Source organism: Erigeron canadensis, chromosome 7, assembly GCF_010389155.1.
Source record: "Erigeron canadensis isolate Cc75 chromosome 7, C_canadensis_v1, whole genome shotgun sequence".
Classification (NCBI taxonomy): Eukaryota; Viridiplantae; Streptophyta; class Magnoliopsida; order Asterales; family Asteraceae; genus Erigeron; species Erigeron canadensis.
The window spans coordinates 65,475-90,409 of record NC_057767.1 but is presented as its reverse complement, the minus strand read 5'-3'; the positions used below and the strand labels follow the sequence as shown (position 1 = coordinate 90,409).

The 24,935-nt window shown below is 34.3% G+C and overlaps 3 protein-coding genes across 3 annotated transcripts; all 3 read left to right on the top strand.

Annotated features, from left to right (window-relative positions):
* Positions 1-724: 724 nt before the first annotated feature.
* Positions 725-5,844, top strand: LOC122607914 (boron transporter 4-like). Its single transcript, XM_043780988.1, has 11 exons — positions 725-819; positions 939-1,021; positions 1,110-1,302; positions 1,898-2,036; positions 2,126-2,291; positions 2,401-2,567; positions 3,008-3,181; positions 3,339-3,434; positions 3,512-3,628; positions 5,021-5,343; positions 5,463-5,844. The coding sequence occupies exons 1-11, from the start codon at positions 725-727 to the stop codon at positions 5,740-5,742; spliced, it is 1,833 nt and encodes a 610-aa protein (XP_043636923.1). The 3' UTR covers positions 5,743-5,844.
* Positions 5,845-6,342: 498 nt separating this feature from the next.
* LOC122607947 (boron transporter 4-like) lies at positions 6,343-11,134 on the top strand. The gene is made up of 12 exons (XM_043781031.1): positions 6,343-6,480; positions 7,090-7,194; positions 7,331-7,413; positions 7,634-7,826; positions 8,280-8,418; positions 8,520-8,685; positions 8,811-8,977; positions 9,312-9,485; positions 9,663-9,758; positions 9,872-9,988; positions 10,116-10,438; positions 10,745-11,134. Exons 2-12 carry the CDS (start codon positions 7,091-7,093, stop codon positions 11,022-11,024), a joined length of 1,842 nt encoding a protein of 613 aa, XP_043636966.1. The 5' UTR covers positions 6,343-6,480; position 7,090; the 3' UTR covers positions 11,025-11,134.
* An 8,376-nt stretch (positions 11,135-19,510) lies between these two features.
* LOC122607995 (acyl-protein thioesterase 2-like) lies at positions 19,511-23,755 on the top strand. The gene is made up of 9 exons (XM_043781077.1): positions 19,511-19,691; positions 19,781-19,895; positions 20,703-20,739; positions 21,208-21,277; positions 21,356-21,460; positions 21,943-22,093; positions 22,807-22,889; positions 23,257-23,350; positions 23,437-23,755. The coding sequence occupies exons 1-9, from the start codon at positions 19,661-19,663 to the stop codon at positions 23,507-23,509; spliced, it is 759 nt and encodes a 252-aa protein (XP_043637012.1). The 5' UTR covers positions 19,511-19,660; the 3' UTR covers positions 23,510-23,755.
* Positions 23,756-24,935: the final 1,180 nt, after the last annotated feature.

The window sequence follows — 24,935 nt, the reverse complement described above, 5'->3', positions numbered from 1 at the left end:
GTTGCAAAGTTCACTCACCATCGACATAGAGGTGTCTTCAGCACCCATCTAGTGATAGTTGGGACTAATAATAAGTTAAATAATTTCTAGAAAAACAACTACTCACTTATTTTAGACGAGTACTACCATTTACTACTGTGGGGCCGTTAAGAAAATAGAAACAATACAACAAATTCTAAATTTCCAACCTACCCGCGCATGGGGAATGCTTTAAATAGAATGTATTCTTTCATTTAAATTTTCAGTATTTTGAACTCTCCAACTTCACAATTATCGTTCGTTGATACAACAACCCCAAAAGGTTTGAAGATTTGCAATTTTTAGTTTTTTTTATACAAAGTTAACATGCATATCTATTATTAAAAGTGCACAATTATTGGGACATTCCTAAAACAAATATAATACGTAGGGTTGTAAATGAACTGAATAACTACACGTAGCTTGATTGAGTAAATTCATATGTACTATTTATTGGATTGTTTGGATTTTTCGTCTAACCTCTATAAAATGTATATCATCTTATTGTTTTTTGTAAAGGTTTTTCCTTTGTTTAGCATTGTTAATTAAAGCTACTTAACTCCTATAATGAGTAGTTAATTAACTTCAGGGTGTTTGGCAGTTCTATAAGCAAATCACAAATGTTAGATCAAGCTAAAAGGCTAGTTAGTACTAAAGGTAAAAACTCATTGAATTGGTTTCTGCGTGATATCTTAGGACCGGCAACATGAAATCCCCGTTTAGAGGAATTGCAGAGGATATTAGAGGAAGACTATCGTGCTATAAACAAGATTGGATTGCTGGAATTCGGCCTGGAATAAGGTAAAGTTCCACATGTAACACAATGTGTCTATTATATGTATTCGTAAAAATGTAGAAAACTATGTTTCTAGTAGTAGCTTTTGTACTAACCTTTTTGGTTGTATTGTTGTGTTAATTAGGATATTGGCTCCAACCACTTATATATTTTTTGCTTCTGCACTTCCTGTCATTGCTTTTGGAGAGCAACTTAGTAGAGATACAGGTATTCTCTAACGTTTAACCCCGTGTTGTAAATACATATATGCTCTTGCACGAGTTTGTTTTTAGCTCGTTTTTACTTAATGTGTTAGATGGAAGCTTGAGCACCGTGGAGACATTGGCTTCAACCGCTATATGTGGCATCATACACTCAATAGTTGGTGGACAACCTCTTATGATACTTGGAGTTGCAGAACCTACTATTATAATGTACACATACTTGTACAGTTTTGCCAAAGGCAGACAAGATTTGGGGCAGCAACTCTTCTTGGCTTGGGCTGGATGGTACTATATTCATAAGTCCTACATAACTTTTTTTTTTTAATAATAATGGAATCGAAAGTGTATAAATAGAGTTGACTGTATTTCCAATATCTCATAACCTACATCTTAGATAAGACAGAGATGTAGTTGCACCATACGTCCATACGTTTATATTTTTCTTACACCACAGTGTGTTCTAACATGTTTTAAACTTGTACAGGTAAGTAAAAGAAGTAAAATAGTTGGTGTATCTCCTCTCTTAAATAAAACATAAAAGAAATACTAAGATGAAAATTTATAGAAATATGAAACAAACCAAAAAGTCTAAATTTAGTCTTAGATGAAGCCAGTGCGCTCTTGGTCTAGTGGTTCAAATACGGGTATTGGCGTTTAATTACTAAGTGCAAAGTGCTTGGCGATGACTAACTACCAACAACTAACATTTGTTGCTTAAAAATAAAGGAGTCCAAGATGAAAACATTGAGGAATCCTGGACCTCAGTGTTTTGAGTTATTGACTTTTGAAGCAGGTCTTCTTTCTAGCACGCTTGTTATTCTTCGCCTGTTTCATAAAACTGTTTGCTAGCTCCTCAAACTGCTCTGCATCACTTTTGCAGGGTATGCACATGGACATCTCTACTGTTGTTTCTTATGGCAATTTTTAATGTTAGCGATGTTATAAGTAAATTTACAAGGATTGCAGGAGAAACTTTTGGCATGTTAATTTCAGTTCTTTTCATCCAAGAAGCTATCAAGGTATATTAGTGTATGAAAAAAACTTCTAATGATAACTTATGAATGATTTTTCAAGTTTGATTATACTTAAGTGTGATGTTTTTAACTAGGGACTGGTAAGCGAGTTCCAAATACCCAAATCTGAGGACCCAACTTCAGTTAACTATCATTTTGAGTGGCTTTACACTAACGGCTTGCTAGCAGTTATATTTTCCTTTGGCCTTGTCTGTACTGCTTTACAAAGTAGAGGAGCTAGATCGTGGTCGTATGGAACAGGTAAAGAGTAGATATTTTTGGACATTTTCGCACATTTATTTCAAGTATAGTACAGCCTTACTCTATGGTCCAGTTTATTTAACATGTTATAACTTTGCTGTGAATACAGGATGGTTTAGGAGTTTTATAGCTGACTACGGGGTTCCATTAATGGTTGTAGTGTGGACAGCACTCTCTTTCTGTGTACCAAGTGACATCCCGTCTGGTGTCCCTAAAAGGCTCTTTAGCCCACTTTTATGGGATTATGAATCTTTATATCATTGGACTGTAATCAAGGTAGATCTTTGCGAAATTCCCCTTATTTACATAAACATTTAAACATCCAGCCCCTTAATTTTACTTTTAGAGGTGGCTAACGGGCCGGGTTGGGAGTGCAGGGGTTTTGTTTTTTCGTTGGAGTCAACTAGTAACATTTTTTGTCCATATTTTTAGATTTTTTATATGTAGTTAGTATGACAGATATGGTTACAGAATTTACATTATCTCAATAACAATATAACATTTTTAAAAAATAAAATGACATAGGTTCTATACATAAAAAGAAGAAAAACAACATATTAAGCAACTTTTAGAGTTCAGACCCGGTTTGATATGTTTTCTGTTCAGCTAAAATTATGATCTTATGTATGAATATAAAATATAATATGAATCAAACCTATTATACTTTAACTGGTTAAATATAAACGTGTACTTACTTTGTCACAATTGACTTGTAGGACATGGTTAAGGTTCCTCTGTTGTATATCCTGGCTGCTTTCATCCCAGGTGTTATGATAGCCGCACTATATTTCTTCGACCATAGCGTTGCTTCACAAATGGCACAACAAAAAGAATTCAATCTCAAGAATCCATCTGCGTATCATTACGACATTTTCCTTCTTGGATTTATGGTACGCATGATTTCTTTTTAAACCAAACTGTTTGGTCATATGTATATGGTCTAACGAAAGCATAACAATTACAAAACTTCATAGTTTATAATCGGTTGGGTTTGGGTCCGGGATGACCTTAAACCCTGCCCATTGCCATCCCTAAATGTTCTCGCAGACATTGCTGTGTGGACTAATCGGATTACCCCCTTCAAACGGCGTTTTACCTCAGTCACCGATGCACACTAAAAGTCTAGCGGTTCTTAAACGACAGGCAAGTCCATGGCGAACTATTTCTTTTAAAATTTAAAACTCAACCTTTTACTTAACAGAATGGTTTTAATTTTGTAGATTTTCAGGAATAAGATGGTGGAGAGTGCCAATGAAAGCATCAAGCAGAAAGCTAGTGATTCCGAAATCTACGACAACATGCAACGAGTGTTTGTAGAACTTGACAACTCACAAATCGTAAACTTTCTATCTTTTTTACATATAAGCAGTGTGAATTAGGATATGAAACTTGCAGTAATCGGTTTTTTGATAATTAATTTAAGTTATATAATTAGTCCTCTTGTAATCTTTTTAACAACCATCACTTTTATTTTATATATTCTGTCTTCTTACAATTAGCCCTTCAGATCTTCGAATTAGACAACACCTCCACTACCATTTGCTGCGGAATCAATTTCCGAAAAACCCAACAAATTTCCGCCGCCGCCGGACTAAACACGCGCTTTCACGCTCAGATCGTACACTCGCCGGAATTCATTGAAATTCGGCAATTACTCTCTTTTTCCGGCACGTCATCTCTCACCGCCTCCACCATTGTGTTCCTTGACAAAATCCGGTCGAACCCAACTCTATACTTTCACCACCACCGCCGTCCGCCGTCACGCGCCACCGTACGCCGCGGCTGCCGGAACCCTTAATCTAGAAAAAATTAAAAACCCTAATAAAACCTTAAATCAGTCGACAGAAAAGTACAGCTGATTAATCACTACTACTCCGGTCTGGTGTCGTTATGGCGGAGGCAGCAACACGATTTCGGATATACAATTCGATGACGAAACAAACGGAAGTATTTAAGTCGATAATTCCTGGAAAAGTATTTGCCGCTGCCACTGATCTGAATGAGAATCATCAGTGCTTTGCCTCCTAATGAGGTACGCCGTGTTTCAGAACATATGGATCAAATCATTGTTACGATAAAAGAGATAATTAGGAAAGAATGTGCTTATGTTGTTGACGGCGATGTCTATTTTGATGTTGACGTTAAAAAATATAATGATTATTACACCTGTTTGAAAGAAGTAACCCCGAAGAAAAAGAGAAAGCCAGAAGATGGAACATCCGGTTTTAATCCAAAGAAGCGGAATCAGGATGACTTTGCCTAGTGGAAGGGTGAGAAAGCAGGGGAGATCAGCCTGTGGGGTAAGGGAAGGCCCGGTTGGCATATTGAGTGCACTGCAAGGAGTGACTCAACTGAAGTAATACTTGGTGGACAAGTTTAAGCTAGCCTATATAACATAGCCTCTTGTAACTCTTGAACACAATTAAATTTATTCAAAACCACAAGCTTCACCCATTTTAGTACTAGTCTCGCCCAAATGATACATGGGATCAGGGGTTCCCATCCAATTGCCCTCTTCTTTTTAAATCACAAGTTTCTTTATCTGAGTTTGGATAATCAGACACCGGTTCTTACTTATTTAGGAGTTAAATAATTAGGCTGGCACTGGTTTCTTATACACCCTTCATTTCGTAAACATTGTCTAGATTTTGTGGAAAAGCATAGAAAAAACACCATTTTCTATTGTGGGCTTTTTCAGTATCTTATCAACTAATTGTGTAATATTGCAGACAGCTGTAATCGTTAAAGAATTAAAAGGCTTGCAAGATGCAGTCATGAGTGTAGAAAAAGGAGGCAAAAAGACAAAGGAGCAGTTTGATCCTGAGATGCATATTGAGGCATATTTACCAGTCCGGGTCAATGAACAAAGAGTCAGCAACTTTCTACAATCAATTCTTGTAGCAGTATCCATTTGTGCCATGCCCCTAATCAAATGGGTACCAACCTCGGTTTTGTGGGGCTATTTTGCTTATATGGCCATCGACAGTCTCCCTGGGAACCAATTCTGGGAAAGAGTGTTGCTTCTTTTTGTTCCTGATGGACGTCGATACAAGTAACTTACTTTACCTATTATTATAGTGATTAGTAGCTACAAAATGGGTCCATTTGAGTATTTGGATCCCAAATGGCCCATTCTAATATTAATATTGTATCATGGTCTAAATATGACAGGGTTCTTGAAAAGGATTATGCTTCTTATGTTGAGACCGTGCCATTTACAACCATAGCAACATTCACCATCTTCCAGTTCGTCTATTTCCTGGCATGTTATGGCGTTACATTGATCCCAGTTGCGGGCATTCTCTTTCCTGTTCTGTTCTTCATTCTCATCATTGTAAGACAATACATTCTACCAAAAGTGTTTCTTCCGCACCATTTGAGCGAATTGGATGCAGCTGAGTATGAAGAAATCACCGGTGGTCCATCAGAACCTCTGTTAGCATATTGCTAGAAAAATCCTATTAATTAATCATGTCATACATTGATGACCTTGTTGAAAAGAAATGTAACGCCGTATGTATGTTTCTTGCTATTCAATGAACTTCAAAATTTTCTTTTCGATGTAAAAATCTTTCTTGTGTTACCATTTTAATGCAAAGTTTACCTTGAATTTAAGTAAAGTTTAATCAACTACTCGTTTTTAACATATAGCGACTAGCGAGTATAATTTGCATAGGCTCATAGCACAAACATCTCACCTTCTATATGGATACAATTATTCAATCCTGATGATGAATATTTTTAATTTTTTCTTTTTTATCGATCTAATTGTTTCAGTTTTGGTTCCATAAACATATTAGATACCCTTGTACAACAGCAGCAGGTAACAACTATTTTAGTAAGATTTTAATTTGTGTGTTTACTTCATTTACCAAGTTCACATGATTTCTTTGTATATTATACATACATACATTAACGTTAGTGTGTTATTGTTTGGTTGGAATTAATGAAGTTTGTTAAAGAGGACCACAAGGGAAAAGGATGGAGACTTACTGGTTATAAAATGACTGGCTTGATAGTTTCCTCGTACGCAAATGCAAATAGTGACTAGTGTGGGACAAGTTGTGTAGTATGTATACCTACCAGCACAGGGCTAATGCTTTAGGAGTTAGTATACTTTCACAGAAATTTTCGGATTTCTGAACTCACTTACTGCTTCAGTCAGGGCTGCTAGAAGTAATATCAAAAGGTTTGAGGTATTTCGTTCAGCGTTTCAGACTTTCAGCTAATGGATGATTTGTTGTTTCTGTATTATAAAATCATTCTTATATTGTTTAGTTATGACCTGGCATTAGCTTTGTTGATACACTGCCCCTAATCGGACTCGACTGAGGGAACAGTCTGTATAGTATGGATTCTGTATGGGTTACACTTTAGGACCAGTTTAGTTTCAGATTAACCAGACACTGAAGTAAACTCAAACTATATATTTCGTCATGTGTTTTAAGCCCAAGTCCTTTACAAACCTAACTTTTGTAGGCTTAGGCTTTTAAGAACATCCATTTGTACATTGACTTAGGCTTGAATCGTTACCCAGAATAGTCTGACTTTACTTCACAATGTATTTTTTTTTATTGTATTTTTCAAAATAAGCAATTTCAAGTTGGTTTTTTAAACTTTGTTTCAGTACTCCTAACTATCCGAAAGCAGTTTTGGTTATCGATCTCAAACAACCTTGAAGTAAGCAATAAGACGATACAAACTCTAATAAAACTAGCTATTCCAATTGGCCAATTGTAAGAGCTGCAAAACTAGTACTAAATTATAAGCTGATTGGACTGGATTTTGATAATATCAGGATGGAGAGTATGAAGTCTCCATTCCGAGGGATATTAGGTGACATCAGACAGAGAGTATTGTGCTACAAACAAGATTGGACTGATGGTATTGTGCCAGGATTCAGGTAAATTTCTATTTGTAACTGATCTAAATATATATATAAAACTCATGTTAATCCTATTAGTTCATGTAAATGTAGATAACTGCTTAAATTTTGAACCATAGTTAGTAATTAAATGTAGTTTTCATGTTGGAGGTAGGATATTAGCTCCAACTGCTTACATCTTTTTTGCTTCTGCGCTTCCTGTCATTGCTTTTGGAGAGCAACTTAACCGAGACACAGGTACTCTCATAAGCAACTTTTAAACTCCATATGTGTGTGTGTGTGTATAATATATATATATATGCTTTTGTATACTAGCAACTTAGGGAGGAGCCAAGAGTATATGTGTCCTGTTAGAAGACCATCTAACACGCATATGTGTGTTCTTGAAATTATAAGTTTACTTTAGACCCTATGCATGAGTTTCTTTTAAAGCATTTTTCTGTCAATGATATCTTAGATGGAAGCTTGAGCACGGTGGAGACACTGGCGTCAACTGCTATGTGTGGCATCATACACTCGATTCTTGGTGGACAACCTCTTATGATATTGGGAGTTGCAGAACCTACTATTATAGTTTATACATACTTGTACAGTTTTGCTAAAGGGAGGCGGGATTTGGGGCAACAGCTGTTCTTGGCTTGGGCCGGATGGTACTAAATTTATGGGATACTCGTGCACCTATCTTTGTTAGCTGTACACCACCAAGCCTGCATCACGCTATTGTATAGTACAACACCCTAAAGCACGTTTGGTGGTGTACGGCTAAAAAAACCGGTATATAGATCAAAGATCAGCAGCCTATTTATCGATCCCAAACAGTTTTTAAGCGAATAACAAACATAGTGTATAACGTAGACTTCATACAGAAAATTGTTTAGTATTTCAAAATTGGTCTCAACATTACAAAAGAGGCATCATGTAGTTTTTCGAAGGTTTGAATCAATATAAGAGATCAACTCATACCCATAATATTATTTCTGTATAAAATTATATACAGCATATATAAGAAGCCAATATTTGTTTTTAGCCTTTTGTTATGTATACAACTGTTCCATAAAAAATGTTTGCTAGATTCTCATTCTATTCCGCCCTCACTGTAACAGGGTATGCATATGGACAGCTCTACTACTGTTTGTTATGGCCATTTTCAATGCTTGTGACATTATCACTAGATTCACAAGGATTGCAGGGGAAACATTTGGAATGTTAATATCAATTCTTTTCATTCAAGAGGCTATCAAGGTATTTAGCCATGTAGTAAAAAAGTATTGATGATAATTTCCCGTTAATATTAGATTTAAGTTTGCTAGTTTGGTTATACTAACGGGTGATATGTTGACTAGGGACTGGTAAGTGAGTTCCAGATACCAAAATCCACCAACCCAGGTTCAGCTAAGTATCATTTTCAGTGGCTTTACACTAATGGCCTGCTGGGAATCATATATTCATTTGGCCTTCTATACACTGCGTTAAAAAGCAGGGGAGCCAGATCGTGGTTGTATGGAACGGGTAATTTGTACATCTTTTTGGACATTTTCTGCACTTATATGTCAAGTTTGGTCCAAACTTACATAATGGCCTCAGTATCCAATATATCATTCTAACATCTAATAAAAAAAATCTTGTCACTGCAGGGTGGCTTAGAGGTTTTGTAGCTGACTATGGGGTTCCCTTAATGGTTGTAGTGTGGACAGCCCTCTCTTTTTGTGTACCAAGCCAAACCCCATCCGATGTTCCTAGAAGACTTTTTAGCCCGTTTTTGTGGGATTATGCATCTTTATACCATTGGACTGTAATCAAGGTAGATTTTAACAAACTTCCCTTCTGTTAAACGTTTTGGCAGCCAAACTTTTAATGACGGTGCTAGATGTGGCAAAATGGTTTTGCCAGAAAGGCTGGATAAGCTGTTCAGTTTTTGTAGATTTGCTATAAGTAATACTCGTAACTGTTGCCCAACAATATTACACAAGTAATGATAGTTATAAAAATAAATCTATGTCATACATTCATTAAGAACTTTTTGACTCTCACTTCAACCCATTATTTTGCGTTAACCATTAAAGATTAAACATACCCTTATAAGTATATAGGCCTTAATTGCCATGTAAACTTACTTTCATACAATTGACCTGTAGGACATGAATAAGGTTCCTCTGCTATATATCCTCGCTGCCTTCATACCGGGTGTTATGATAGCTGGGCTCTATTTTTTCGATCATAGTGTTGCTTCACAGTTGGCTCAGCAAAAGGAGTTTAACCTCAAGAACCCATCTGCTTATCATTATGACATGTTCCTACTTGGATTTATGGTAGCCATTAATTTCTTGTTATGCAAATTTGCTTGGTTAAAATTTATGTTTCCTTACAAACTGTCAAACTAATTCTAAAAACCCGCTGAATTTTAGGGTGCGTTTAGTTACGGACAACTTTTTCAAGCATGTTAGCCATCAAACCTTATTTTCCTATGCTATTAAATGTTATATCAGACATTGCTATGCGGATTGCTTGGATTACCACCTTCAAATGGTGTTTTGCCTCAGTCACCAATGCACTCTAAAAGTCTAGCTGTTCTTCAAGGACAGGCAAGTCAAAGGAGTACTACTCATTTTTAAAATTAGTAGAAAGATCATGTTTTGGCCTCACCAATTGATTTAAGTGATTTAATCTATAACAACGTACCAAATTACTTTACCAGATTACGAGAAAGAAGATGGTGGAGAGTGCCAATGAAAGCATAAAACAGAAAGCTAGTGATTCTGAAATCTACAACAACTTGCAAAAAGTTTTCACAGAAATCGACAACTCTCCAATTGTAAGTTTTACAATTTGGCCAAAGACATGTGATTATCAAATATCTCAATCTCACTGTCAAATCACAAATCGAAATACCCCTTTATGAGTATTTCAAAATCTTTTCAACCGATTGTGTTCCATTGCAGACAACTGTTATCATTAAAGATCTACAAGACTTGCAGGACATAGTCATGGGTATAGAAAACGGTGGGGAAAACACAAAGAAAAAGTTTGATCCTGAGATACACATTGATGCCTATTTACCAGTCCGAGTTAGCGAGCAAAGAGTCAGCAACTTTCTACAATCGCTACTTTTAGCAGCGTCGATTTTTGCCATGCCCCTAATTAAATTGGTACCCACCTCAGTTTTATGGGGTTATTTCGCTTATATGGCCATTGACAGTCTTCCAGGAAACCAATTCTGGGAAAGAATCTTACTTCTTTTCGTTCCAAATGGACGCAGATACAAGTAAGCTAGTTTTGAAATGAATATATATATGGGTCAGAAGCGGGAAAATGGGTGGGATGGATAAGGATCAGTATCTTGTTAGACAGGTTTATGGCGGGCCGGCTTGGCCCACTAACTATCATGTTTTCTCCCGCCCAATTTAATAATACGATGCTTGGTTTTTCTGTTAGATTTATAAATTGGGGATTTTTTTTTGAACCTCAAGTCCTTATACGATATATAGAAAAACGAAAATCCACTGAATATGTCTGTTTGCACAAGAATTACTCATACTGATATCAATGTTTCATGATCAAAATTGGACAGGGTTCTTGAGAAGAATCACGCTTCTTATGTCGAGACTGTACCACATAGAACAACGGTGCTATTCACATTCTTCCAGATTGTCTATTTTCTGGCATGTTACGGTGTGACATTGATCCCAATCGCGGGCATTCTTTTTCCTGTGATGTTCTTCCTTCTGATCATCATAAGACAATACATACTACCAAAGATGTTTCACCCTCATCATTTGAATGAATTGGATGCAGCCGATTATGAGGAAATCGCCGGCGGTCTGTCACAACCTCTACTACAATGCTGTTAAATTCTATATTATTAGTAATTTAGTACAATGGCTATGTCATATACAGAGGGTCTAGTATTGCTTCACGAATATATGTCATGTCATTGATACTTCTTACGTGCTTGATAATTAGCACAGAATACATATATACCAAATAAATGTATTTCTTTTATATATCCTACTCTTTCTCCCTCTTTTTTTTTTTATAATTTTGACCTTCCACCTTTGATTGCTTAGACTCAACTCTCAAGGACGGGTGAGTTTTGAGTTTATCAGTAGCATGCATAAAAAAAATTATATTTTATATATCAATAACAGAATTAAGAAGAATAAAGGATAAAAGAAGGAAAATGATAATAATAGCCCTAAGGGTTGTCATTAACAGCTTATTATATGCATAAAATGTAGTACTTTATATATCAATAACAGCCCTTTAAATTTTCGCAAGATAAATTACAATTTTTAATGCATCAAATTAATTAATACTGTACAAAACTTTAAAACGAAATCTCAAAATGCCAAAGTTTAAGAATACTTTAAAAAGCATATTACCCATTATTATGCTTAGTTAGAACCAAAGTCAAACAAGATGTTAGTTTAAGAAGAGAATGAATAAAACAAAATTGACTATCAAAAGTCATTATTGACATTCTCTTCCCACAATTAGAATGTTATATTTGTTTAATTATATTGGATAGCCATAAAGATACAATTATGCTTTGAATAAAGTATATATTATACACTCTATATATCCTGTTGAAGATAATTAAAGGTAACATAATTACACTTTATATGAAAAACAACGGTTGATAAACATGTTTTAAAGGGTATTGATTCCATGATTAGATAATCTTATTGTGTTATCAATCTTTAAGAGTGGAGTGAGTACTGAGTAGTGAGAATCAACTCAAATTGTCATGTCACCACTTCCTTGTTCCATGTCAAGTCATCACTTTTCAATCTAAATCTATCCATATAGGAGAGAGTGGTACCATCTTAATACGATGAAAGTCCTACTATTTGAGAGACTAGATTGTTTTCTTAATCAAGTCCATATTAGAGAGTTTATCACCCAATACCTAGTAGGTTAATAGGAGGAAACTTTTTATTAATTCGTTCGAAGACTCAAATTCAGGTATTCATAAATCTAAACCTTCACTAAAAGAACTTCTCTCTGCAATTGGGCTATAAACCCAATAACCTAAGTAACTACTAATTACCACATACCCAAACCTCTCTTGTGATCTCTTTCTCAAACAGTTCATATCATGATGTAGGCGACGTCCGTATTATACTTGACAATAATTTTTCTTTCAGGCAATTTTTTTAAGTTTTGATTAGAGAACTTTAATCTTTAACCACAAAACAAAACTAGGATAACTTTCCTTATTTGTAGGAGAAATGGAATGAAATGTTAACCTTGTTTCTCTTATGTTATTATTTAAAATTTTAAAAACCACCACTAAATAAAAGGTATTAGGTTTTGAGGTGGTCACAAGTAAATAATTTTCATTTATGTAGATATTGAGTGCGGATCAGCTAAAATAATATACGTTAAATCTCTCGACATTTACGAGTAATTCACACACTTAAAAACAACATAAAGTTAAAAGGATGTACAAGCGTGAATACCAATTTTTTTACGAGCTTTACTGTATAAAAAAGATGAAAATTATCACTGTTGTGCCAACAACTGTTCTCAACTTCACATTTTAATAAACTTGAACCGGAAGACAAACTTTTTTAATAAGAATCAGTTGGAGCATATTGAAATACCGATCATTCTATCATAAAAAGTTTTAAAAAATATATTTTAAAAAAGTCATATATATATATATGTTTTAGGTAAAATAAAACAAGTATTAACGTAAAACAAATAAAACACTAGGTTCTCTTCAGTGAAAACCACCGTGCATCATAAAAATCATTAGGCATCAATTGTTTCATGAATTTCGTGCATCAATTTAACCATGATCTAAAAATCATGATCTTGTTCTATTGTTTTACGTTAATACTTGTTTTATAATATCCAACTCATATATATATATATATATATTATATACAAAAGTCAAATATTTAGTTATGCCATAAATATCTATTTGTTTTACGTTAATACTTGTTTTATATTATATACACTTAAGGGTAACATTGTAATTTGGTAATTAGTTTATTTAATTAATTTGAAAGTCAAATATTTAGTTATGCCATAAATATCTCTGATGTTATTTAGATCTCACATACTCAGTTTTGAATATGACACAATCAATATGCTATTTCGTACTAAAAAACATCGAGAGTTATCTTCTTGCAAATTTCTTATTATTATTATTTTTTTTTCCTTTATATATACTAAGTGGAACTCACATAGGTCCCAAATATGAGCACGGGTGATGTAAGACATGGGTCAATTGTGGGCCGTGAAATCAATCAAATATATTTGAGATAACTGATTCGCAGTTGCCATAAGGCATAAGCCATTAAGGTCCGTTGGTCATGAGCTAATGTAATACAGTTTTAGTGGCAAGCAACAAAAGTGAATTGCAGATTTTGAGAGAGAAAAAGGATAAAAAGATTTTTCAGATTTCACACAAAAGTCCACAAGCTTTCTGTAATCATTACGTTCCTTTTCCACTAACTAATTTTCAGGTTGGTGCTCCATACAGATTATTATTTTCACAAAGTAAACATATCTAATATCAATTTTAAAATGTATAATGATAAATCAACCTAATTAGCCTTGGGAGAACATAAGAAGTCCTTAATAAGGATTTGACTTGGGTATATCCAAGTTCAAGTCTGAAAGTCAGGGTTAATCGTCGTGCATTCGGGCGGATTAGTAGGGGATTTTCCCTCAATCGGGTATTTGAAATAGGCATTTCTACTTCGAGGGAGCTCTCTAATGCGGACTCGGTTAAGACAACGTATGCTAGATCTCCCGCTGTCGAATTGCGACACGAAGTTTCCAACGAAATTCACCTTTTAAAAAAAAGATAATTAGCAAATTATCCAAGTTGTTAGATGAAATACTAACAAATTAAGATGGTTTTTTTTTTAACAGCAAGTGATATATTAATATTAGCACGTTGCTAGAAAAGTGTTACAAGTTACTTAGATACAATAAAACAAGAATTAGGATTTGAAATTCAATCAAGCCAACTAAATTTGTAATGATTATTCCTATTTGCTATTTGCGATCTAATTGTGAGAGAAGAGTTTGTCCAAGATGAGTTCCGGCTTTTTGTTGGAGTTGTTAAAGCAGACGTTATTACGGTTTTACCAAGGTTTTGAGTTCAATCCTCATACATGGATGACAAGCCTTGAGGTTTTTCCCTTCGAATACTTGTCACGGCTCATGGTCAACATCTCATTGTTTAGGTATGTGCAAGGTTTCACCGTTATACGGTAAGGTTTCGCTGCTGTCGTGTTCTGATTGACTGTCTAGGGAAAAAAATCTATTAATATGCTTGATGGTAAGGGTTTTGCTAATTGTCAATGAATTAAAGTTTCTAGAAATATCATTAAATACATTTAGGAGTAAATAGGGATGTTTGTTTTAGCGTTTTTTTTTTGTTTATAGAAGTTTAAGTTAGTTTTTTTTTAAGACGTAATTTAAATGTTTGAGGCTTTTAAGCTCAGGTAAATTATTTACAAAAAAATTTCTTTTTAAAAGTTATAAATATTGAAGATATTACTTTCAAAAACTTTTTTTTTTGGGTAATTGGATACCCCTTTGAATATTATAGCCACAACACAATGTTACAGTACAAGTAATGTGGCTGAAATACCACATTAGTTACACATACGACATTTTGTATGATTACATCCACGTATCTTAGCACAACCAAATAAATATGATTCTAACCTACATTGGGAAATTAATAGTGATAACAACATAAATATTACATAGGAAAAGAAAGAAGCTAAACCATATTCACCTTTGGTATCTTCCAATCTTCCAATAACCTTAAGTTGGCAGCTGTTTTTTTTTTTAATTTCAATGAAACAAGTTTAAGTCGAGTGGTTTCAACAATGAGATCACGAATCTGAAAGATAGTCCTACTCTTGCTTGTAAAACTTCTATTATTTCGTTCTTGCCACACGAAATATGTTGTTGCCCCCACCAAAATTCTTCCAATAACACTTTGTACTGAGATGGCTTTAGACAACGTAGTCAGCCCCTCAATGATGTCTTCCCATTTTGCGGATACATGTTGCATTCTAGCCATTGGCTTGACAAATGTCCACACCTGAGAAGCATAAGAATACTCAAAAAATAAATAGTTACGGGAGTCTGGGCCATGCTTGCAAAGCGAGCAACACATTAAGTTTAGGTTTGTTGCACTTTCTACATCCCATGGCCTAAGCCTGTCTTGAGTCTTCAGCTTCTTCTTCAAAATGAGCTACATGTTGAAAGAGTGGCGAGGGATACATTGAGAAAACCATACCAGCTTCACCCAAGGCACTTGGGCATGACTATGGCGAATGGTGTCCTATACAACAGTTGTCGTGTAAAAAACCTCATTATTACTTTTGTCTTTCCAAACTAACACATCTTGCTGGTCGGAGGACAAGTGTCGAGTAGTTATTAGAACCGGGAACATGTCATTCCAAGCACTCGGCCATTTCCAACATCTGTCATTAATCATATCACTTACAGAAGCTTGTAATAAGAAACCGCTGCTAGTAATAGTTTGAGGGGTGAGGTACTGACTTAGTGGACAAGCCACATTCCATCTATCAAACCAAACGGAGGAACTATGGCCATTACCAATGCGAGTCCTTATGTAGGGACGAATTAAGTCTCTTATTTGGAGCATCTTTCTCCATCCCCAACTCATACCCGATTGTGGACTAACATCCCAAAAACTTCTACCCTTTAGCTTGTATGCATACACCCCTTTAACCCATAAAGTATTTTTTTTATTCAAAAAACTTCATATCATAATCAACATTAGTCAATCTAAACATGCAAAAATAATTTCTAAGTTTATATAATATCAACAATGTTAAAAAAATATAGGCAAAAATGAATTTGAACTGATAAATATACAAATTCTTTTAGTCATCCACAAAAATATAAGTTTTATATAAAATAAATGATATAATTATACATTATACAATCAAATATGTATCACTTTTTAGAATGACAAAAAACTATTGGAGATTTATCAGTAGCCAAAATGAAGGCTAACTAAAGTTGAAATGAGTGAAGTTAAGACTTAAAAATCAAAGATTAAATTTAATCTTCACCTTTAACTTTAATTCAAATGTTGAAATCTGTTCAAATTTACCTATAAAGTAATCTGACTTTATTATTTAGTTTTATTAATGGTGGAAAGGAAGGAGATGAGAGGTAAAACTTATAAAATACATTTTAAAGATTTTTTTAAGTGTGGAAAATGAAGGAGTGAAAAAAACTAGGAAAGGAAGTGTAGTTGTTTTTTATTTCAAAAGTAATCCCTCATTTTTGAGATAATTAAAAAGGAAAACTTATCATTTCCTCTTTTTAAGTTAACTAAGAAAACTTATCCTCCTCTCTTTTAAGTTAACTAAGTGATCGATGATAAGCCAAACACCTCCTAAATGCTCATTAACAGTTATTAATTCAATCTAATATTTTCATTTTTATGTGATGGTGTTGGTGAACAGTGATGGTGGCGACGGCCTCTCCCATCATCGTTTCTTTGCGACGTGGGTTTATGTAAGTATTTTTTTAGTACGTGAAACATAGTATTTAAATTAGTACTCACAACTCTTTGTTTCAAGAGTTTATTTATTTATTTTTATTTGTTTGAAAGGCATTTGTTTCAAGAGTTGACACCTTTCATTTCCAAAGCTTGTTAATCTTGTATATACATATATTTCTTTTCATTTTCACATATGAAAATTTTCACATAATCTCTTTTGTTCAAACTTGAACTACTAGTTTTCTTTTTTTGAAAGGCAAAAATTGGGTTGTCTTTTAATTTATTTTTTTTTATCCTTGTACCTTTAGTTACCGAGAGTTAGGGTTGTCTTTTGTTTTATCGTTGTATAGGTTTCGTGATACCCTGAGGCAAACCATATGGAGTCGAAATACTTTATACCAAAAGTGATCACATGACTAAAAGAAAAATCCGATATTATCAAGATATGTAACAAGTGTCAAAGTAGAAAGCTGATATTCACATTTAGTACTATGGGTTTTCATTAATCATCAAAAAGCTAGTTGTCAATTGTTTTCTATTATGGGATTGTAGCAATGTTGGTAATAATAACTAAAATTTGAAAGTAGCTAGGACACTAATCAAGAAGGTTAAAAGGATCAAACTTCACCTGTTGTTGAGTGAATGAGTGATATTTTATAAAAGATGGTTATAACAAATGGCAATAATGACAAACTAAAAAGTAGAATTTCATATTTAGGATAATGGGTATCCAAAAAATATGCAAAGAAAAAAACATCATAAAAGAATAATCAATATGCAAAACGACTATTCTTGTGTTCTTGTTATGTGAAAAGACAATCACAAATGGTAATGATGATAATTTAGAAAGTTAAAGTTTAAAAGCAGGTGTCCTCCTGCATTTTCTGAAACTCCCATAAGAGGTGTTGCAGAGGTGGGGAGAGTTTCACTCTATGTAAGCCTTTAACTTTCTAGTGGAGTAGTGGTAATGAAAATTTTGCTTGGTTGTTTAAAAAATAAATATAAGGTATGACTGTCTATATCTTACATGTCTCATATCTCGTATTTAATCGGACTGGGTGGTGGTGGTGTTTAAAAGAAATATACAAGTAGTTAAGTAGGATGAGGCTTAGTCATAATTCATTAAGATGATTAAAAAAAGATATTTTTGCAAGTTGTTGATTATGTGTGGAAATGATGATAAGTGGAAGGATGACTATTAACTAAGATACTTTTTTTTTATATGGTTGTCCATTAAATTGAAATATTATCACTAATAAATTTTTCAAATTTACACATAGTTGACCAATCTTCATGTGTTCTTCATTTATGCTTCTCTCTCATACTTATACATTCATATTTTTTTCTCTCTCATCATCTTAAAATTCAGGTCTTCAGAAAAGAAAAAAAAAAACTGATCTTGTCATCTATATTTTATAAGTACGTAATACACATATAATATATAGATGATACACATATATTTTATAAGTACGTAATTTTTTTTTTTTTGAAGACTTGGGTTTTATGACGATGAGAGAGAATCAAATATGAATATATGAGTATCAGAGAGAAGCAGAAATGAAGAACACTTGAAGATTTGGTTAACCATGTACATATTTGAAAAGTTTGTTGGTGATACACATCGATATTCCAGTTTAATGAACAACCATGTATAATAGAGAAAATATGTTAGATATCTAGTGATTAATCCCAAAGTTAAAATGGTGCTAAATCTGATATACAAATGTATAAATACTTTAAGGTAAAAACGTCTGTCAAAATATGCAGTTCGTTGCATATAATGGTCAAATGAAAATTGTAAAAAGAAAGTACCTAAGACATAATACCGTCTTCCACAGGTTGAGGGTCCAGATACCGTCTACCGCGGTGTATGGAGAAGGTTGAGACAGCCTTACCCCTGCCCCTACCTAACGTGAAGAGGTTGCTTCCTGTGATAATACATACAATCCGCATACTGATTCTCACAATGGATGATGATGATCCTTTCAATGTGAGAATTAGTTGTGTAATATAAGTTAAAGTGCCTATTGTATTGTGTAGTGTATTAGTAAGTTAAAGTACCTCATAAGCGATACATCAAATCTGAAATTCTGAATAATGATCCTCTTTTTACACAGGATGACAATTTAGTGCCTTGGGAAAACCTTATGAAAGATAACATGTAAATCCTTATGTAAAACAATCACACAGGCATGATAACTGTGACGTGTAGCCGCCTCTTAGGCCCCATAGTGGTCCGCCCCTCGAGTGAATAGTACATTGCTTTTTTTCTTAATATTTGCCATACTTATTATATATTGTAACAAATGGCAATGATGGTAAGCAAGAAAGTTTAAAGACTATGGAAATATGCATACATCATCAAAGAGGAATCAACATTTGTATCCAAAAAGAGACCTGGTTTTGCAGGTTCTTGACTGTTGTTGTGACTGAAAGATTGTCACAAATGGCAATGATGGCAAGCTAGAAAGTATCAAATTCAGATATAAGATAATGGGTGCCCATATATCATCATGAATTTCATAAAGAAATGATTGAAATAAAGAAAAGAGAGCCAAATAGGATGTTAGTTGTCATTTTTCAGTAATATTCTATCTTCATGGGTTTATATGGATTCTGCTTTAGTCTTTTTTATTTATTTCCAGTTTTCCACTGTACTAACAAAGCATACATTCTCTCTATCAGATATCGGTAAGTTCATTAGAGCCCTTAAATTTTGATTTTATGCTCTGTGCGTTTCTGCATTTGATTCTCTATAAAAGAAAAAGATTTCTTGCTTTTTATTGATGCTCTTATTTCTTTTTGAATTTTAAGCACATCGTGTAGCTGGTAAACATTTGAAATTTTGCATGTTTTATTCCTTTAGTGTCTGCATATAAATTAAGTGACACTACCAAGAGCGTTACCTCATTTCAGAACAAATTCTCATTGGTACCAAGTTGCAGTTTTCATTAGTTAACTTTCATTACGATGAACTACACAAATGCTTCCATTGGCTCCGGTTAGTAAAGTCTTCAGTTATTTTATTATTTTTGTCATATCATTATTCGTACGGGCGATTTTTAATTGATTAATTGTTACTAAATTTAGGTAGTAGGACGGCTAGGAGAACGGTTGAGTTTGGTAGGACGTACGTGGTGAGGCCAAAAGGAAAGCACCAAGCAACGGTAGTTTGGTTGCATGGTCTTGGTGATAATGGCTCCAGGTAAGTAATGATTTCAAAGTAGTATACTCTTTTTGTATGCATGGAAAAATGTACGAGTCTTTTAGGTTGTGTAACACGTCAAAATGGGTTCAGGTTAAAATGTTAGACACTTAAATCGAGCATACTAAAATTATTATTACTATTTGTATGTAAAATATGATTTCTGTAGTAAATGAATTGAAAGATGTTTTTTTTATAGTACTCTTGGTGGCTAAACTTCGATATTAAAGCTTAACTATCAAATAATCAATGCACGGGCTCTTGCTTCTCTTCCTTTCTAACATTTCATGTTTTTTGTGTCCCTTTCGCTGTCAATGATGACAAAGAATCTTTTTTCTCATGTTTTATACCAAGGACCGAAATTAGGATAATTACAATGTCGTCATGTTCCATTGAGATATTTGTTCTGATCGATATGATAGGAGAAAGCCACAGTACCGTGCATTGTGTATGCTTTATTACGTAATACGTATTACTTTCAAATCGAGTTCTAAAATGCTTGGTGATGTGAAATAATTTAAATGTAAAGCCTTTTGTCGTTTTGTATGCTCGGTTTGTGCTTTCTTGTCTCACTCCCTAGCACAAAAAGGCAAAGGAAAAACATTTTATTTGAAGAACAAAAAGCAGTATTTGATAGCACTTAATCAAGGACAGGGGCCACTAGCTCACATCTTCATTTTAGCATCATGAGATTAACTTTTCTCAGAACATAAAGTTTCTAACTAGCGTCATAATTAACATATACACTACATTTCGTTCGAGTTGTATAATATACATTCTCATTTAGTTTTGTTCGTAACATTGCAGCTGGTCTCAACTCTTGGACAACCTTCCTCTCCCAAACGTAAGTATATGGTCTTAACTAGAGGTGTAAAAATGAGTGGTTCAGGGGTAGTATGTCAGGGGTCAAGAGAGTTCTTAGTATGGGTCAAAAAGATGCTAAGTTGGGCTGACCCAAAACCTTTTAAGTTCACAATTGTTGAATATTTTATAAACACATAGTATGTTAACTATGAGTAATAGAATTTTATGTTTACTAATAATCTAAGTTTAAAATTTATAAGGTTTTATGAGTACATTATACACTTTGGGCAACTTTCAGCATGTTTGACCCGATTTATTTTACCTTTTTTCTTTCATCTGACCCATTTGATCTATTATAGAGGAGCAAAACTCAAATTGACCCATTCATACATAGATGGATGGATATTGCCTCCTAAGCTAACAGCTAATGTCACTTTTCCTTAAAAACCTTCTTTTTTTTATGCTAACTCTTGTGTTTGCTACATAATATAAATTTTATGCTTTGCAGATTAAGTGGATCTGTCCAACTGCACCTACTCGCCCAGTAACCGTGCTTGGTGGATTTCCATGCACTGCATGTAAAATATTAACATCTAAACCATTAAATCATTACATCCTGAAGATAATAATGTAATGACATCTTTTGTTCAAAATAGGGTTTGATGAAGGAGAGCTGTCAGATGACGGTCCAAAGGATATCGAAGGTTTAGATGCTTCAGTTTCACACATAGCGAACTTGTTATCTACAGAACCCTCTGATGGTAAACCTTTTCTTCTAGTTTGTTCCATTGATATGACATACCTATTACATATACGGGGAGTACCCTTCGTTGAGGTGAAAAATAGACGGGTCAGATGAGTTGGGTAAGATTAAAATGGGTAAGGTTGACTGGAAACATAACTATCAATAATCAGTGTGCTAATTATAATAATAAAAACTTTACTATATCAAAGTTAAAGTAATGTTTCTGAATAAAGCACTTTAGAAGGTTGTATAGAACATCACCTAAATCGACCCATTCATAAGTAAATGAGTCAGAGTTGAAACCTCCAGAAATTTAGTTGCAATTTTTGATAGTATTTCTTACATTCCCTTCAAATCTTAATGCAAATAGATCAAGTTATCTATATGAGCTCCATGTAGGATGTAGCAAGTTTCTTGATAGATATATTTCTACCAAATAAAATATATATGAGTTAGCTTAAATTGATTCCAAACTATTTCTCCTACATTTTTAAACAGTTAAACTTGGTATTGGAGGATTTAGCATGGGTGCTGCATGTGCACTTTACTCTGCAACGTGTTTTGCACAGGGAAGATATGGAAATGGCAGCCCATACCCAGTTAACTTAAAGGCTATTGTTGGATTAAGTGGCTGGCTTCCTGGTGGACGGTAAAATGATAGAAACCTCCTTCTTACCTTTCCTCTTTTTGTTTAACATTCCAATAAGATTCCCATTTTTCCGTAAGTGGAAAAATCTTAGAGGTGGTTATCCCAACCTGTTTACTTATAAGTAAGTCAAACTGGGTTGTGCGTCTGTCAAACATGTCAAATAAAAAATGTTAGCTAAAATTGGAACATGTTGAACGTCACTTGAGTTTTACTCATACTGTCAGATATATTAGATAGTTTTATTCGAAGATATACATAATGATTGTCATACTAGTGTTTTTGTAATCAACTTTAACACATTTTTTAGCTATGAAATCGTTGGGGTGACCTGGGAAAGGGTTTGGAAATAGGCATCGTGCATCTAAGTGAAAGAGTCACCCTTAATGGGTAAACTGAATAGGGAAAACCTCATCTGCCTGAGTATATAACAAATTAGTTACATAAACTTAATTTTAGTAAAAACTTGACATAGGAGTGCTCTTGGGTCAGGACAAGCTGATCCAGCCTGTTCCAACCTGTTTATAAAAGGTTACCTCTTTTGACCCATTGCCAAAACATGTTGGTCCCAACCATAGTGCCACCTTCACAAAGTATCATGTCAGTATCGATGGGGTTTTTTAAACTTCATCTGTTTCTGTATCTCACAAAGTATCATGTCAGTATCGATGTGATACGACGATATCTGACATCAAGATTTGATCCATGTTTTGCAGGAGTTTAAGAAATGTGATAGAAGCATCACAAGATGCTCTTAGACGTGCCGCCTCATTGCCCATCTTTATGTGTCATGGACGATGTATGTATTTCAAACTTTCAAGTTTTCACCCTATTTATAAATAAGCCGGTCAATCTGGGTTATGCTCTGCCTCTAAGGGTCAAATGGGCAATCTGAAAATTATGAGTTAAAAGCGGGTTGAACGTGCCAATCCACAATCCATTTGTTTAGTACTCAGGATCTCATTGGCATACTTAAGTCCCATGTAGAACACTAATTATAGATTATCCAGGAAAACAAATAAAAAGGTCCATGGATTGATCGGGCCTTTCTGTAGTACTAAGAATTTCATATTTTGATCTTAAGCCATGCTAGCCCATTACCCAACCAGCATGACCCACCCATTTATTACCCTCATAATCACACCATTTAACATAATGATTTACAGGTGATGAAGTTGTCCCATACACATTTGGAGAGAGGTCTTCTCAAATCTTGAGCTCATCTGGATTTCGATATGTTGTGTTCAAACCATATGACGGGTATTGGATAAATGACCTTGTTTACTTTTAACCGTGCAAGAAGGGCATATTTGTTATCTTTTAACATGATTTGGTTTGACTTATAGGCTTGGGCATTACACTATTCCTAAAGAAATGGACGAGGTCTGCCAATGGCTAAATGCAAGGCTTGGAGGTTGAACGATATGCCATGACATCAATATTTTCTTGCAGCTAGTACCATGAGGTAAATGGTTATTGATGAAGAGAAGGGAAATATACACAGATTGAGTTTGGATAATTTAGTATGGTTTGACGACGGAGAATATGTATTACTGTATTTTGAGTTTTCTTGTGCAAAAATAAGGATTTGTAAAGAGTTTGTTCTTTGGATTTTGTGCTATTGGCAGTTTTGTTGTTGAAATATTAAGATTGGGGTTTCGTTGATGTCTTTTCCTAAAGATTAGCCCAATACTATTGTTTAATTAAAATTATTTATTTTACAATCTGTTGCAAACATATGTATTTTGTTAACGGTAAATTAGGATCATTGCCGGGATCATCTTCACTCCACACAGAAAGAAAAACCCACCATAGGTGAGATAAAACCCCTTGGCCGAACATGAGAACCCATTTTGTTTTTGTTAGATGTGTACCTTGAACCAATGACCTGTCTATTATTTAAGCAACTGGGTACCTAACATTAACTAGTTGCACTGAAGTTGGTACAAACAGATGTATTCAATGTTGAGACTGTTAAAACTTACAACATGAACAAAGAGGATGAATCATTACAAACATCTAAGCATAAATAAGAATTACAAACATATAAGTGGGCTATTCACTAATTAACTATAGATACTTGTATCATACTTACTTGGATACAATAGAAATTTATGATATGAGATGCATCACTTTGTGTCAAATGAATCTATCACTTGAGCTTGTTTTGATAAGTAAGAGATCTCTTAAGCTTATGGGCCTCCGTCGGCAACTTAACGTTGGTAGCTAATCCTACTAATTCAAGAAACCTTATCATAAACCAGCACAAGTCAATTTGCCACCATTTCAACCCATGTCGAGCAGAATACTCAAATGCATGGTGATTGTTATGCCATCCCTCTCCGAAAGTAATCAATGCTACCCACCTAGTTACATATCATCACATACAAATACAAATTTTCAAACATTACATATATGTATATATGTATAGTCATATGCATTATGAATCTTACCAGTTATTCTTTGAGAGATCACCAGTGTTCCAAGCTTGGTTTCCCCATACATGGCATGCTGAGTTCACTAGAAAGGTCACATGATATCCCCATGTGGTTGCAACACCCTACATATATATATGAACTCATATATTGAGCATAAAAATCTTGGAAAATGATATGTTCTCTTAAAAGACCGGCCTAATAATCCTCCTAACAACTTGATCATGTCACTAAATCAATATCAAGTTATTAATTAAGGAGATTAGTTATTAAGCTGAAATTTTGGAAGATATATCATTTCCCAAAAATCTTACAATCCATACGCTATATAAAGTGAAAAAAACAACCATTTAAGCAAGTTCTTACAATGATCCAAACAAGGTAGGTGAATCCCCCAATAGCGTAAACGA